Source organism: Anopheles gambiae, chromosome 2 (genome assembly GCF_943734735.2).
Source record: "Anopheles gambiae chromosome 2, idAnoGambNW_F1_1, whole genome shotgun sequence".
In the NCBI taxonomy this organism is placed as follows: Eukaryota; Metazoa; Arthropoda; class Insecta; order Diptera; family Culicidae; genus Anopheles; species Anopheles gambiae.
The window spans coordinates 80,233,704-80,249,649 of NC_064601.1; the positions used below are offsets into that span (position 1 = coordinate 80,233,704).

At 39.1% G+C, this 15,946-nt stretch overlaps 1 protein-coding gene across 2 annotated transcripts; it reads right to left on the reverse strand.

Moving 5' to 3' along the window:
- Positions 1-1,731: 1,731 nt before the first annotated feature.
- LOC3289914 (dynein light chain Tctex-type 5) lies at positions 1,732-9,515 on the reverse strand. 2 transcript variants are annotated; one of them, XM_061642565.1, is made up of 3 exons: positions 9,157-9,515; positions 8,181-8,686; positions 1,732-3,002 (listed from the first exon to the last, which is right to left on the reverse strand). In XM_061642565.1, exons 1-3 carry the CDS (start codon positions 9,160-9,162, stop codon positions 2,834-2,836), a joined length of 681 nt encoding a protein of 226 aa, XP_061498549.1. In that variant the 5' UTR covers positions 9,163-9,515; the 3' UTR covers positions 1,732-2,833. The 2 variants fall into 2 exon arrangements, with proteins under 2 accessions (XP_061498549.1, XP_061498548.1); XM_061642564.1 differs by having other exon boundaries at positions 8,181-8,689.
- Positions 9,516-15,946: the final 6,431 nt, after the last annotated feature.

Genomic DNA, 15,946 nt, shown 5'->3' on the forward strand with positions numbered 1-15,946 from the left:
CAGGAGCATAATAAAACTGCCTAATTCATTTAGAAACTGTGTGTTCAAGTTCTTGGTTGGTATAATAGGTTTAAATTTTTTACAAGTAACAAATATTAATTCAGAAATCACCTCATTTTTCATTTAAAAAAATATGTATAAATAGGTAATAGACATTATAGCTAAATAGGCCATATTTATTTATATTTTTATATTTTTACATGTGTGCGGATATTATATGTTGTATGTTTCCTTTGGTTCATTGGATTACTACCGACTTTACTTGTGAACTTACATCTAATGTTTGATAACTGAAATATAAACAATGAAATTTTAGTTTTTAATGTCGATTTAATGAAAGCATTTTATGACATCGCTAGCCCTGCCATCTAATGAGCACACACCTGCAGCGGTAGACACACGGTTGCCCACAGTCATCTCCCTGGTGATACAAAAACGGGTTTTCCCCTATTTTTTTATTTCACAAACCACAGCCAAGCTAAAAGGGAAGAACAAGTATAGAAACACAAAATATCCCCCTTCGATGGAACGAACTTTGCCAAGCAGGCACTCATCAGGCTCGTTGGAATGCATGGAATGGACCCGTAACTCCAAAAATGCTTCAACAAGAGACCTCATAGCAAACAGTCGCTAGAAAATGTTATTTTTGATGAATGCACAGGGTGCCTCTTAAGTTAATATTGTTGTTAAACGTTATAATAATTTCTTAAAGTTTCATTTTTTATACTTTTAATTCCAAAAGACTTTAGAGTATGTTTTTAAAATGTACTGGCCATTTATGTTATCTTAGCCAACATAAAAACCAACATATTCATTGATATATTTTTGTTTATACGTTACTGTTTCATACGCAATACTTATGTATCAATTTTTGCAAATAAAATAGAAACTACACGTAAATATACACTCATGAATATTTTAATCTAAACCAAACAAAAACCAACATTTTCTTGTTCTCAACAGCGTAAGAATACCACTGTGCAACGCGTCCATCTGTTTGGGCGATGGATTTGCCATGGCAACCGTGAGCAACCGAGCTCCCTCCTAACGTGCGAGTCACGATCGTTTGAAAACGCTTGCCTTCGCGTAACTCAAACAAAAGCGGGGCGCTCACGCAACCTGTTGATCGTGTTAGCATGCCGCTGTACAAACGACAACCCCACATACAAGAGCAATAAAGTGTTCAATCAAACCAAACAAAACGCTTGATCTCGATTACAATACGTCCCAGTGTTCCAAAGGGCTTTCATTATTCACCGTAAAAGCTTACCCACTTCAGCAAGATTTTTATTGAAAGCGAGATTTTAACCACTTCAGAATGATGTCATTCTTTTATGACGTAGGCAGCAAAACCTATGAAAGATAATCACGAGACAAGCTGTGCAGAACAAAACAATAACTCTAAAACAAGCTAACGGAAGTAATTCATTACAAGACGGATTTGTATCGTCAAAGTCTGACACGCGGTAAGAAAACTAGATCAAAGAGCACAAAAGCTCATTATCAAATGATAAGATTACGAGAAAGAGATAAGACAATTGACTATCAAGCGTGCCTTTAAAGCGGAAACAAAATGATTCAAAAACGATGACAGCAGCAGGTATTTAATCTATTTATTTGATTGTTTTCGAAAAAATTTCAACCTGTATCATGGTTTCTTTTATTATGCTGTAATGACACTACTATTAGACAGTGAATAGAACCATAATTGCATGTTTCTGTATCGACTGATTCCTTTTGCAATGCAGGTTTAATTAAGTTTTATTGTTTAAATCAAATTTCACTATAGTATCATACATATTTTAACACTTAACACCTAACTTAACACTTATGTTTTATAACTTTAATTTTATTAGCGACTGCAGTTTTTAGTTTCTGTAATAATACAAACAACAAATTTTATTAACATGACTTTTTTCTATTAACTTTCTTCACGTTCACTCTTCGTTTTTGCATTACATACTATCGATAGCTCGGAAGTTAATCCTCAATTCATGCTCGTAAGCCCCCTATTTAGCGCCAGACAACGACGCTCTCTTCTCGCGTGCTAACAACTACCGCTCGATGAGCTGGTTCCGCCTAGGCAGGTTGATATTAGTTATCAATTGCGTCACTTTTGCACTTCAGACTGTTCAGCTATTGTGTGGCATGATAACACTGGAAACATCCCGGACGCATCCAACCACTTGATGAGTTCGATGCAATAACGATTCCATACAAACATTTCAACGCATACGGCATTAATTCTTGACCTGTTCTTAATTTAAATATGATTTAAACCATGTATAATGTTCCTAGACTCTCTTAGTTGCACCTTTATTTCCACTTCATATGTGAATCTTACAGCAATGATGCAGTAAAGTGGCACACACAAATAGAGAAACAAATCAATAAACCAGCTCATGCCTGAGTAGCATATACGGATGTTACAATGAAAGATGACGAACTGTACTGCATCCATTCAAAGCATTTCCAAGCGAAGTTGCACGAAGGAAAATAACAACAACAATAGCAAAAATAGTTATATTTCTCCTCACTGCTTCGGGGAACGATTGCACAAGTTAGCAGAGTATGGATGATAAATCCTTCGAGCCCCTGATGTCGGAGCATTTTGGATCATATTGCTTCGGTTAATTCAGGACGATGCACACGCGCCCATTAGGTGAAGTAATAGATGAACGCCCGATGGCTGATGCCGCATCGCTGCCAAGCTGTCTGGAATGTCTGCAGGCATTCGCAGAAATTATATTCGTAGAAATTATACCATCGTACGGTTGCTGTTGCTGCTGCTGACGTTCCACACGCTGCGTTGCAAAGCGTCCGGGAGAGCAACCTAATCGAAATAGATGGCGTAAATCGTCCCGACAGCTACCAGACTCGGTGACGCGTCGTAGATGCACGTGGCGTAGCTATCCTTCTCCGGGTCCCACAGGAACTGGGTAATTGCCTTCAGGCCTTGCATGTACCGTTCACCGATGGTAACCGTGACGATGATTTTATACCTGTAAGGTACAGTAATACAATAATCGTTGAAGAAAGCGAAATAGAAACAAGCAAGTTGGGCCGCTATCAATCATACCGATATTGTCCCCGATGCATTCCCGGGAGTCTTATTTGTACGTTAAAATGAATATTACCTTCAACCGAATGCACACAAGGGGAGAGCATCCTACCTGTACAGCAAAATCACGCACTTAACAGGAGATGGTTTAGCATACCATTGGGACTTGGGAGCGAGCTGACACCTCGACACAAAGGCCAACAGCTAGCAAGCATGTTTGGTAGAAATGAATACTAAGAAACCGCAAGGAGACGGTGGATGGTGTAGACTTCAATTCATTTGAACTAAGGATTCTGTCTCTCGTCATGAGACCTGCGTAGGATTCGTGATTGGATGTGGATCTGCACACATATTAATTGCAGTCGGTGTAGTAGCATGGTTTATAATTACACATAAACTGTTTTAATCTCTATTTAAGGAGTGAATTGATTGAATAATTCGCCAATGTGTAGTTAATGGTTTTAGGGGTGTCTCACTCGAAATGAATGGTGTTATATTGATAAACATTGTTGTTTAAACTACCTAATGATTAAATTTTAAAATTTGAAAAATTTATTCATTTTTTAGGAACCACATTTAGAACTACTCGAGCAAGAATAATGAAGGCATGTAGCGGAAATGGCTAATGTATTTGTTTATCCATTGTATCAATTCAGTTAGTTTATGCACCCTTAAGGGAATGCTATACAAATTCAATATTTTTTTACATGTTTAATGTGATATGCTGTTCAAATGTATAATTTTTTTACCATATGCATTATTCTATTTCACTCTTCACTTTTCTTCTTCTTCTTTTGGCTCAACAACAGTAGTCGGTCAAGGCCTGCCTTGTACCACTACTTGCGGGTTTGGCTTACAGTGCCTTAATGATTCTCCCCATAGCAGAATAGCGTCATGGGACTTGAACCCATGACGGGCATGTTGTTAAGTCGTTCGAGTTGACGACTGTACCACGAGACCGGCTTACTCTCCATGTTTATTCATATTTAAGTAATTGAGTATGTATTTACTATTCGTTGTTTTGCAATTACAGTTCTCGAATATTCTGATTAGAAAAATATGAAGATAATTAAAACTGGCTAGGTTTCATCAAAATATAACACAGATTTAAAAAAACATCAGAAATTTGAAATAAAATATATACTTTGACTCATTATCCATGTTATTCGAATATCTGAGCGAGGTCAATTCTCGATAAGCCCGGATAAACAGCGCTCCACTGTATGTGTTTTTATCAACTTATATATCAATTCCTTCAGTTATCATCCTTCCAATCAAAGAGTATCAAGCAGTTTAATACCTCAATATTTGTAAGGGAGAAAAAAGGAAGGCTTTCTTTATTTTAGTCCAACCTTGCATTTATGAAAACCATTCAGATTGACACTGGTTTGTTATTTTTTATTTTTGTTGGTTCCTATCCATGAACGCGTCTATGCCTTACTCTACAAATATACAAGCTATTGGATTGATTTTTACCAGTCAACGATTGTCATTTGGATGTAGATGCAGATCATGGAACATGTTGTATAATTTCCAGTAGACTACGTTTTGTATATTGCCTTTTTTCCATTGCCTTGTCATGATACATGTAATGACGGATAGCATACGGAGAACGGGCTCTCTTCAAATTGTTCGATCTACGCACTAGAACCCAAACACGTGCAATACGAACATAAGCATGGGCATGTTACCCCACCTTCCTAGTATCCTTTCAACCAAAAGCCCAATCCCCGGTATGTTTTAACTCTAGCGAACAATGCACAACGTTGTACATGGAAAATGAAAAGCTTGTCTTGGATCGACAGGCAAAGGATCAGACCATTCAGGCCAATCTGGTAATGTTGCGTGTTAGTTGAACCGTTCCATTCTGCACCGAGAATTAATATCACAACGCTTTACCATCGGGAACTCATCGACAAATAGGTCAGGGTGAGATGAATATGCTGTTTGCTGTGCCTTGACATCAACAACATGTATTTTTTAGTTTTCAATAGAAACAAGACAAAAACAGTAATGCAAAGCAACCATTGCAGCATTTGAACGAGTCGACGATAAGAAAATAGACAACGAACTGGTAATTAACCACAGAATCCTCTTTGGGGTCCACCTTTGAATAAGCAGAGGTTATGAACAGCAAAATGCATTATCTGCGGAGCCCTGCATTTCAAACAGTTCAGTTTAAATATGAAGAAATATTAAAGCGAAGCGATGATAATCTATGACTTTAATAAACATGTAAAAACCAATAACCAATGAAATTTTTAAACACATTAAATATAAGTATATTGTAATGTAAACCAATCTATCTGATCGGATATCCATCAGCATTTTACTCGAAGAGCCAAGACATGACGCAAGACTCCTTAACCATAACTCGTCTGTGGCCATGAATACAATCTTTTTTAAGGGATTTCAATTTTATAATAAAATGCCAAGGTCAATTAGTTCTGTTTAGTCGCTGTTTAGGTTAAAAAAAATGAGTGCTAGTTATATTAAAACTATTGTTGTTTAATTGTTGTTCGGTGTAGTTTTTCATGTAAATTAGTAAATCCCAAGGACTTTTTTCTTTTTTTTTTTTGCTTTCATGAGATTGCTTCTTTTTGTTTTGGAAAACATAAGAATAATACTAATAATGATAATAATAATTGAAGATAATCTTTTATTTGAAATATCACTAAATATAAATAACCATTGAGTAATTAGTAAATTTAAAAAAATGTATGTGACTTCACAGTATTGAGACTAGTGATGGGAGCTCGGAATCGGACCTACCCGATTACGATTCCGTGTTCGGAATCAATTACGGATCCGATTCCAATGCTGGAATCGATTCCGATTCCAGAGTCGATTCCGGTGCCGATTCCGGAGCCGATTCCGAGGTTGACTCCGGAGCCGATTACGGGATTGATTTCGAAGCCGATCCCGGAATTGACTCCGAAGCCGATTCCAGAGTTGATTCCGGAGCCGATTCCGCGATCAGAATCGGCTCTGGAATCGGAATTGACCTGGGAATCGCAATTTGCCCCGATAACGGAATCATAATTGACTCCAGAATTAGAATTAGATTTGAAATGGGAATTAGTTATTGAATTAAAAAAAAGTTTCAGAAGCGAAAGCAGTCCGGAAATCTCGATGAAAATGGATCGTTTACGAGTAAATTTTGATTTTTTTGCAGTAATCAATGTGTAGTATGATTGGATCAAAACGCCTATTTTTATGGTGATGCCGAAACTGACTCCGTTTGGAAGTCGATTCTAATTTAGGAGCCTATTCCAATACGAGAGCCGATTCTGGAATCAATTCTGGAGTCGATTCCGATTCTGGAGCCGATTCCGGAACCAATTCCAGAGTCGATTCCGATTCCGGAGCCGATTCCGGAAACGGATTCCGGACCTACTATCCGGAATCGATTTCAGAAAACTGTGAAGCTAGGTAGAATCGATTCCGACAAAAACTTCATTTTTCCCATCACTAATTGAGACTCGCGCGCGAGACATACAGGGTTTACCAACATAATAAACAACTGTCCACTTGTTTATAACAATAGTTAGGACAGAGTAGCTTACACCATCTGACATGTGAGCAAGTGGTAGACAGCGGTGTCTATTCAAAACGACTATAGTTATAAACAAGTGGACAGCTGTTTATTATGCTGGTAAACCCTGAATGTTGTTCTCAGTAGCATGTGGGCGGGTGGTATGGGTGACCAAGGATTCCTGGATACATGGATCGACACGGGATGTCTCTTGGCATGGCCCACCTAGACGAGGTGTGGGGTTGGTCGTGTTGTGGGGGGTTTCGGGGTCGCCTATGTGGGTGATTGGACTGTGCTTGCTTGATAATAGCCACATTCGTTTCTCTTTTTATACTTTGTTTGTAACATTTAATTAACTCATTATCGTTAGATAATTCGTCTATCTCAATCCTGTGAAGGGGTATGAGGTGGGATACATCATCATCATCTAAGTCATCAAGCCACTATAGGCCTACACAACTTATTTGTAAACGTTACAATACAACTAAGTGGTAAAACAAAAGGAATAAAACAAGCATTAACCAAAAAAATAAAAATAATCTCCTTAAAATGCGCTTCGCAAGAGTTAATTAAGTTTGTTTACACTAACATTAAAATAGACAGTGCAATTTGTAAAGGAATAGGCAATCATCTTTTTTGAAACCGGGTCATTTGAGCCAAACTCTGTCGATCTAAAATAAGTGCAAAATAATGGTCTTGGCCTAAGGATTCGACTAACTGCACGAAAGCTCGATGAGAAAGAAAATCAAGTCTTAAAATCGTGAAAAAAATTATGAGCCCATTTGCACCAATTCAGAAGACAAGTAATCAGAAAACTTACTGCATTGACTACTGTTTAAGTAGTGAGCTCACACCTGCTTCAGTCTTCCTAACAATATCAAGCTTAGTGTTTAAAGCGAGTGTATTTCTTCGGGTCTACCCAACGAATGATACAAACCCACTGACAAAGGAATCGATTGATTGGTACAGTCTCACCATGCACACATAAACCCGCACGAGTGTACTCAAAGCAGGTGAGCATTTGTAAACTTTGTTTTCTTAGTTGCTCCTGTTGAATGGTTTAACCACAGCTCTTTTAACAAGAACGATTGAATACAATTGTGGATGATCCATATATCGTTTGAAATTCTCTTTTCATTCTTAAGGTAAACCGCAGAGTACCTCTTTCCGATCAATCACCATGATTTGAGTACAAAGGACAGCACCACAACAAACCCTGGTCGTAGTTTCAGTACCAATATCCATGGTGCGATGAAGTATAAGATGTCTTTACGGCATTTAAAATGTTGAAGGAACGACTCAACTCTCTTCAAATAATAGGTTTGATGGCGTATGAAGGTGTAATCAGTAATCATTTCCATGATTTCTAAAGACTTCTCGGTACAGATAGTTGATTATGTTTGTCAAACCATTTGGAAGCTCTTTGATGCCTTTGCAGTGTTTGCTGTTTGTTTATGTTTCGATCTACAATTACTTAGCACACAACAATCCATTGTCCAAATCTGCCCGAATGTATTCTCCCCAAAACATCGCTGATCCGCAAAAAAAAACAAACCCCGCATGATCCTGACTACGCATACGCACCTGTCAAACTTGAGCTCCTTGACGCGCGTCTTGATGTCCTCGCAGATCTGCTGACAGAGCGAGGGCGCAAAGTACGAACTGTACTCTACACCCTGCAGCGATTTGTCCATCGATTCCCGCAGTATCGCCTCGCACGCCTCGCGATTGAACGGATTCCGAGAGGTGAGCCGATAGGACGGCAGATACTTGCAGACCGGCGGTATGTCCGACGCAATCATCGCACTGATCGGTGGCGGCAGCGGTACGTTCTGGATCACCTTTAGATTCGTAATGGCAAGGCTCACCTTGCTCAGGCTGCTGCTGTTTGCCCGGTACCGATTGGTGATGTTCAGTGCCGAGCCAAGAAACTTGCCCGTTTTCTTCCGCGTCGACGGTGGTGCTACCGCTGGCACGGTGGGGGGTGGCGCGGTGGTCGACCCCCCCGCTCCACCGGGACTTCCACCCGACTGCGGGCTGGTGGAAGCCATTTGCGCTGACTGTTGCTGCTGTGATGCCGTTGTCTGCTGCTGCTATTGCGACCGAGTTAATTAAGTCGCCAGTGAGTGCAAAAGGGCATTCACAGCGCGTTAGAGAAGGACGCAGGACGATGACGTGACGGAAAGTTTGGCCCAGCGTGCGGCCAGCCCCGGGTGGCGTGCCAGTCACCATCAAACCGCCCGAAATGGATGCAAAGCATGAAATGGGAGAAAAGTTTTAATCAGTGTCAGTTTAGCGAAGAGATAGATACACGGAAGCAAACCACCGGCACTAGGCAGGACACTTTTTATGTATGTGAATGTGTGCGCAAAACGGCGAGCTTGCGAAGGGCAGGGCAACAAGGACCGAAAGCACAAAAAACCAGGACAAACATCCAACAATAATAAGCTGAACGAATGTCGTCCCAGGAAGCGAAAGGGTGCGCGACACACCAACGACACCGAGTCACCCGTCCGCGGACACCGTGTTCTATCAACTAACTATCAACGGAACGAATTACCTCCATTATCAAATCGTGTGCGGGGACCCGCCCGAAAGATTTTCTCCGTTGATCCCCAGCCACAGTCAGCCAACGAGTCGAACGTCACAGCACCTAATGGTCGACCGACAGCCCGCCGACTTTCGACTCTAAACCGTCTTCGTGCGGGCATCGATTTTGGCAAACCGTTCGAACCTGGAACTGGCGGCAACAAGGAATGTGCGGGGCAGAAACCAATGTTCGCTCTTCCAACCCTTAAATTGGAAGGATTTTGAGCACGCGTTCAAGCACGCTCGTTAGTTGCGACTGAAGGGCACGATTTGCTTTTGATGGAAGAGAGTTCGTTTGTGTTTTTTTCGTTGCATCACCACCACCACCACCACCACCGCAAAGGTTCCGTTGAACCATCGCACCCGTTGGAGGAATCCCATCCCGATCGGTATGGGTTAGTGGGTGTACGACAATAAGCGTTCCAGCTGGTAAGGAGGGCGTATAGCAATCGGTAAACATCAAACGCGGCTTCGAAAAACTAAAACGGCACGCCAAATGTGTGTCAGGCTGGAATGGATGTTTGTTAGCTTTGCTTAGCGGACAGAACGCGTTAGTTGTGCGATCGCATGTGGCATCAATTGGCACCGTTGGGAAAATGGCATTGGATGGATTGGCTAGAACAAAAAACGAAAATAATACAAATTTATGTTTAAAATGAGTATATTTGTTTTAGACTTTAAAAAAAAGTTGTTAAACAGGTGTTATTGCTGGTTTTTTGTTAACTTTTTGACTTAAATGTGTTACAGATACAAAGAGTATTTTTAGAAAATTCATTACACAGTCTCGTAGCAAGCTTCTACGTCATTTTCATGTAGCTTGCAAATACAAAAAAACTTATATAAACATGAAAAACAGTACAATTTTGCTATTTAAAACGAGTTATATTAGACATTGTTAAAAGCTGCTTTAAATGTACTATCAGATAAATTAAAGTTAAAATAACGACAAGGCTGCATAGACACGATGTCGCCATGCGTAACACAATATATAATACAAATTAATATAAACGAAAGGCAGAATAGTAAGCAGGAATTTTTGGTATTTCTTTACTATTTGTCAAAGCATATTTTGAGAATAAAAATCACAAATAAAAAAAAAGAACCCCAAGGACATCTGGATAAAAGTGTGCAAAAAAGTGTTTAGAGCAACCAATGCTACATGTACTAGTGAAATAAATTAAATTTTATGTAAAGATACATATTTTTAATGTTATACGCAATTTAAGTTCCTTGTAAGTGAATATGTTTTATTAAAGGAAATAATAATCGACTAATGTTCAGCAGATTGATTTTTGGTGGAAATTTAGCAATTCAACGGTTAAAAATAACAAAACCACAAAGCTACTGAAATAAAATACTGTAAATTGCTCAAATTTAAATCAATCAACGCTACCAGCTTCAATTTAATATGCCAAATAATTAATGTGTAACACAAGGCATTCTTATTCCATACCAACTTCTCTTAATCCATGCAGACGTTGTTTTATTTTTAAACAGCTAAATCAATTATAAAACAGACGCTGAAAAGCCAGCCGCTTGTTTCCCCCAAATCGATACGGGCGGGCAAAAGAACTGCTCCGTTTAATTGCGCTCGTCTTTAAAGTCGTCCCACTGGTGGTGCGCATCCATTTTTGATTACCCTTTGCCAACGAAATGCTGCCACTGTGCGGCACAATCAAGAATTGTACGTTTGTGGCTGTGTGTGTGTGTATGTGAATCCTACCACGTGGAAAGGTAAAAGAACACACAATAACGCCCCATGGATTCACAGTGCACACGGTGCCAAACCTAATAACCCTTCGCTGTCATATTAAGCGGAAAGTTATGACATCGAGAGTGCGCCCCGCGGCGACACCGCATCACGCAGCGACCTTGAACCCGGCTCTTGAAGTCGGGAAAGCCGCGCAAAACTCGACAACTCTTAACCGCTCCCACAACCGTGCCTTCCCGGGAGAGCGTTCCGCTGAAAACAAACGAAAACTCATTTGCGTTAAAGACGCACAGATAAAAGTACGACATTCCCTGCAAGTCATGTACATAATGGAGCTTTCTACACGGGATGCTTTCTGGGGGGCTGCTTTTCTACAAGGCTGTACTCCCGAGCCCCGAGTTACCAGAACAGTCGGGCCACTGCCACTGCTGGATTGCTCGGTACAACTTACTTAATCGTTTTGCCTCCCTCGTGCATAAACACGCAGCCCTTCTGCACACATAAGGCAAAAAGTTCCATCGTTAGATGTTCCAATTAATCGAGCGATCGTGGTCGCTTTGCTGCTCCCGAGACGATGGGCCGATGGAGGGTTGGTGAAAAAGCAAAGAAGGCCTCATTTACTGTCACCTTCCCCTTGCGGGTTACTGAAGGCTTCGCCCACAACCACTAAACGTCATACAAAAGAATCCCATTTGGGAGCTGTTGTTTTTTGTTGTTGTTACTGTCTCTTTTCCACCACCGGGGGAGGAAAGTAGTCCAGCACCAACAGTGGTGGCAAAGGGTACGGGACTATCAAACCAGTAAGGAGTGGTTAGTGTAAGAGATCTGAAAATAAACAACACTTGTTTGATCAATAAACGAAACTGTCTACGGGATGGCACACGGTGGTAAGGTGATCGTCGGGCGAAAGTTTGCTCGGTCGGTTTAGTGTACGGTGTACGGTTGTTGTAAGCGAAGATATAACACAGCAGTAAACGATAGTGGTTGGCTGTATATAGTAGCGAACGTGACATCTGCAGTAGGCTGCCGTATGTTGCCGTATGCTGCAGATGAAGTTTCCTGTCATTTAAGATTGTGACAGTTTTGTTTATCTACGGAAACGGGATTGCTTCATTTTGGCGAGTTGAAGCGAACTGGTTCGTGATTTTGTGCTCAATAGTGTACGGAAAATGCAATAGTCTATGGAGCACAAAACAGGGTTTTGCTAAGTCTTTGCACACGTTTCCATTTTGTTGCTGTCTCGCAAATCGTCGTTTATCGTATAGAAAACAGTCATGGGACAGGTTCAAAAATATAGGAAAAAGTGTAGAAAATTCCTGAGCAAACCTGCATGATTAAGCAATTAAAGTAAAGGACATATAAGACACATTCAAATGTCCTAAATTCGACATTTGTTTCTGCTTCCCATAATTGTGTGCAATTTGTGTCGTAAAAAATGAAGGAAAAGGTATGAAATGTATGCGGTCCACAAATAGTCTGACAGTTCCCATTCTTTAGCAAAATAACCAAATAGAGTGCCAATATTGGCCAGTATGTTTCTAAAAGCGTTTGATATCAGTTATTAATGACCCATCGACTAGTTTGGGTGGTCATCTGCGTATTACATAAACTAGGCCAAGCGCCCTACGGTCCGAATTAGCCAAATGAAGTAACTTAGTAATTTTGAAGAGGGTGTTATTGTTATTAAACATTTTCAAGTTTTTTAATCTTTTAAAAATATGAAGAATGAAGTAATGATGATGATTTTTGTTAGTTTTTATACATAATTCATTAAAAAAAAAGTAAAGAACAGGAAAAACGACAATTTTCATTACCCCATTGTGGAGAAGTCTTAAAAACATCCGATTTTGGTGGGTAGTTGAAACAAACAATTATTATTAACGGGAGTGACATCGAGTTTACGTGAAAAAAAATATTGGTAGAATGTCACGTCTAATCTATCAGTTGTAACAAATTGATTCCAATAGGATTTAAGCTAGTAAGGAAGTAACATTTTGGTCAAAGGTAATGGCAAATTGTGAATAATTCTGAATTTTAAATATGCTTGTCTTATTACTCATGCATCAATAAAACCCAACAAATAGTTCTGATGAATGTCCTACAGGCTGATGAAATCCAAAAATAAAATTCCCGATTAAATCTGTTAAACTTTTAAGGGTATCTACAATGTTACCGATATGAGCTTTTGGTATAAAGTCCTTAATTATGACCTTGCTGGACAAGGTTTAGAGATACGAAAGTAATATGCCCACGCTTACTTTAAAACCCAGGCCGGGAGTAAAATGCGCCGATCAATTCGAGACAATTATGTACACTAAATTCTAAATCCTAATTGTTTTAAATTTAAATTCTAAATAAAATTATTATCTTTAAAATTACGGTTAACAATGACACGCTTTTAAAAAATACTGTACAGCTACTGTTCGAACCTTGCGCAAACGGTATTTACCTGAAATTTAAAGATATCGATCTGATTTTTAGCATGAGCATAGCTAAAGTGTGTCCTTAAACCAGTATGAAGAAATGTTTCCAATAAGTGGTCTAAGGAACTGTCCAAGGGAGTCGCAAAGTCAGAAAATAGAATATATGGCCACTGTGAGTGTACGCAGTCTAAACACTGATAAAAAAAATGTTCATATTATGAAAGAAACATCAGGAAAAGGATAGCGATCTTATTATTCCAAAAACATAAAATCAAATTAATAAAAAAAAAGCAATAGATATACAAAACGCGTATAACGCATTTTTCCAAAGAAAAAATGGCTATCATCACGTTTTTTAAGTGCATGGACATTAATGGAAACGTGAAGTAACCACGTAACACAATCTTCCCGATTTTCATCCGAAATAAAGAATTTTTTTATGTAATTTTTCTTGAAGTAAAAAAATAGTCAATAAACTGCTTCTTAAATGTTTGAAACATCAATTAACATTTTATGCATCGAATCAGTACAATATACTCAAATAACTGTTTGCATTTTACATAATCGATTATGTCAACTTTATACCATTTTACAACGTGTGAGATACGACTAGGTTGATTGACGTTAGAAAAACGTTGTAGAAAAAATATAATAAATAATTTAAAACATAAAATAAAAAATGAATTCCTATCATATTATTTTTTACAATCATTTGATCTTGTCAATTCCATTGTAAAAAAAATAAAACATTAAAATTGATATATTTTTTAACCGCAATGGAGACGCCTGGTCTTCGTCATCTAATAACTCTAATTTGTAGGGCGTGCTGTAAATTTTTCACCATTATGGATTGATTGATACATTAAACTTACACAGCGCCTACCACAACTATATGGACAGTCGTTTTTCGCGATTTGCGGAAAATCCATAAGAGATAGATAAAAACAGTGAATGTATTAGTTATGCAGAATACTATTTCACATCTTCTTATATTTTTTTCAAATTTTTCACGACACATTTACTTGAATAAACACATTTTTGCACGACTTATGACGAAAAAACAAATTTATTGTCGTACCATAACTATTAAGACACTTCGAAAAACAGGTTTTATGTGCTATCGCGTTTAAAAATCGTTCAAAAATAAAAAATAACATATTCTAACAAAGGTTTCAAAGAAATATATTTTCGAACGATTATTAATAAGTGTTTTTTTAACTTATTTTAAGGTTTTATAAGTTTTATAAGAGTAATTATCAAAATATATTTTTTTCGAATATCAAAAAAATTCACAATTTTTTTTTCGCGTGTATTGATTGTTTTGAAAAAGCAAACCAAAGTACAGTGGAGCGCCGTTTATCCGGGTACCTTTTATCCGGCTTTCCGATTATCCGTGCTGTTGAGAAATGACAGTTCAATACAAAGGTGATATTGCGTTATGAGGAGGATATTTAAAAAAGCGGTTATAAGAGCACATTGGCATAACAAAAAACACTATAATTCATGGCAAATTTCGAATATTGTCAATAGAAAAACATGAAGTGAATAAAAACTGGGTTATTTTTACCAAAAAATAAAATAATTTTTCAAAAATGTATCAGGAATTGGTGATAAAATATATCATTTGACTCATGATCCGTGTTATTCGCTTGTCCGGTAAGGATCAAGTCCCGAGAAGCCCGGATAAACGGCGTTCCACTGTATGTAAAAAGATTTTCAAAAATTATTTTGAAATTGCCATGAGAACCTTATCAATGTTGTGAACAACGGTTCAAAACTGATCCGATCAAACAAAAGCGACACAAAAAGCTCAACAACGATTTTTTAGCAGAATCTAAATATTTGCTGCTGTTACGTACATAGTTGAGGAATATAATTCTAGCCCGATATTTTTTTCCTCCCACCTCCCACTTCACCATCGATGTTCTCTTAGACCGCTACAAAGGCGCCCGTAAATGTTTTGGAGGAAGTGCAGACCAACACGATATTCAATTGCAATGGGCCTAGAGTATTACTCTTTGCACATATTCTTACCGGTTTTCAAATACTTACAGGGTGTTCGAGATAAATTTGACACCTTGCCTTTGGGTTTATATCTCAGGGTTGAGTTGACGTATCGAAATGATTGATATGTCATTCGATTGCTAAAAGTTGTGCGAACAAGTGTAAAAAATGTCTAGCTCCGTAAATATGTGGAACCCAACCGAATTGTACAAGCGCGTAACGTGTGTTATGATGGTTCGTGCAGGCCATACGAATGCCGAAATTCGGAAGGCGGCGATGTGTTCGCTGAACACCGTAAAAACAAAACGGTGGCCAATGGGCGGCCGTACGTTTGGCAGCAGGATGCTGCACCATGCCATACGGCCGTAAAAACACGCCAATGGCTCACTGCTAATTTCGACCGATACACCAGCACCGACGTTTGGCCACCCAGCTCCCCTGACCTTAATCCTATGGATTACTTTGTGTGGGGCACAGTTGAGCGGGACACCAACAGGGCGTCCTGCAATACCAAAGCGGAGCTGGTGGCCAGAATAAAGGTCGTGTTTGCGGCCATCCCCAGAGACATGGTTGTCCGGGCTGGCACGCGGTTCCGGAAGCGGGTGCAGGCGGCCATCGACGCG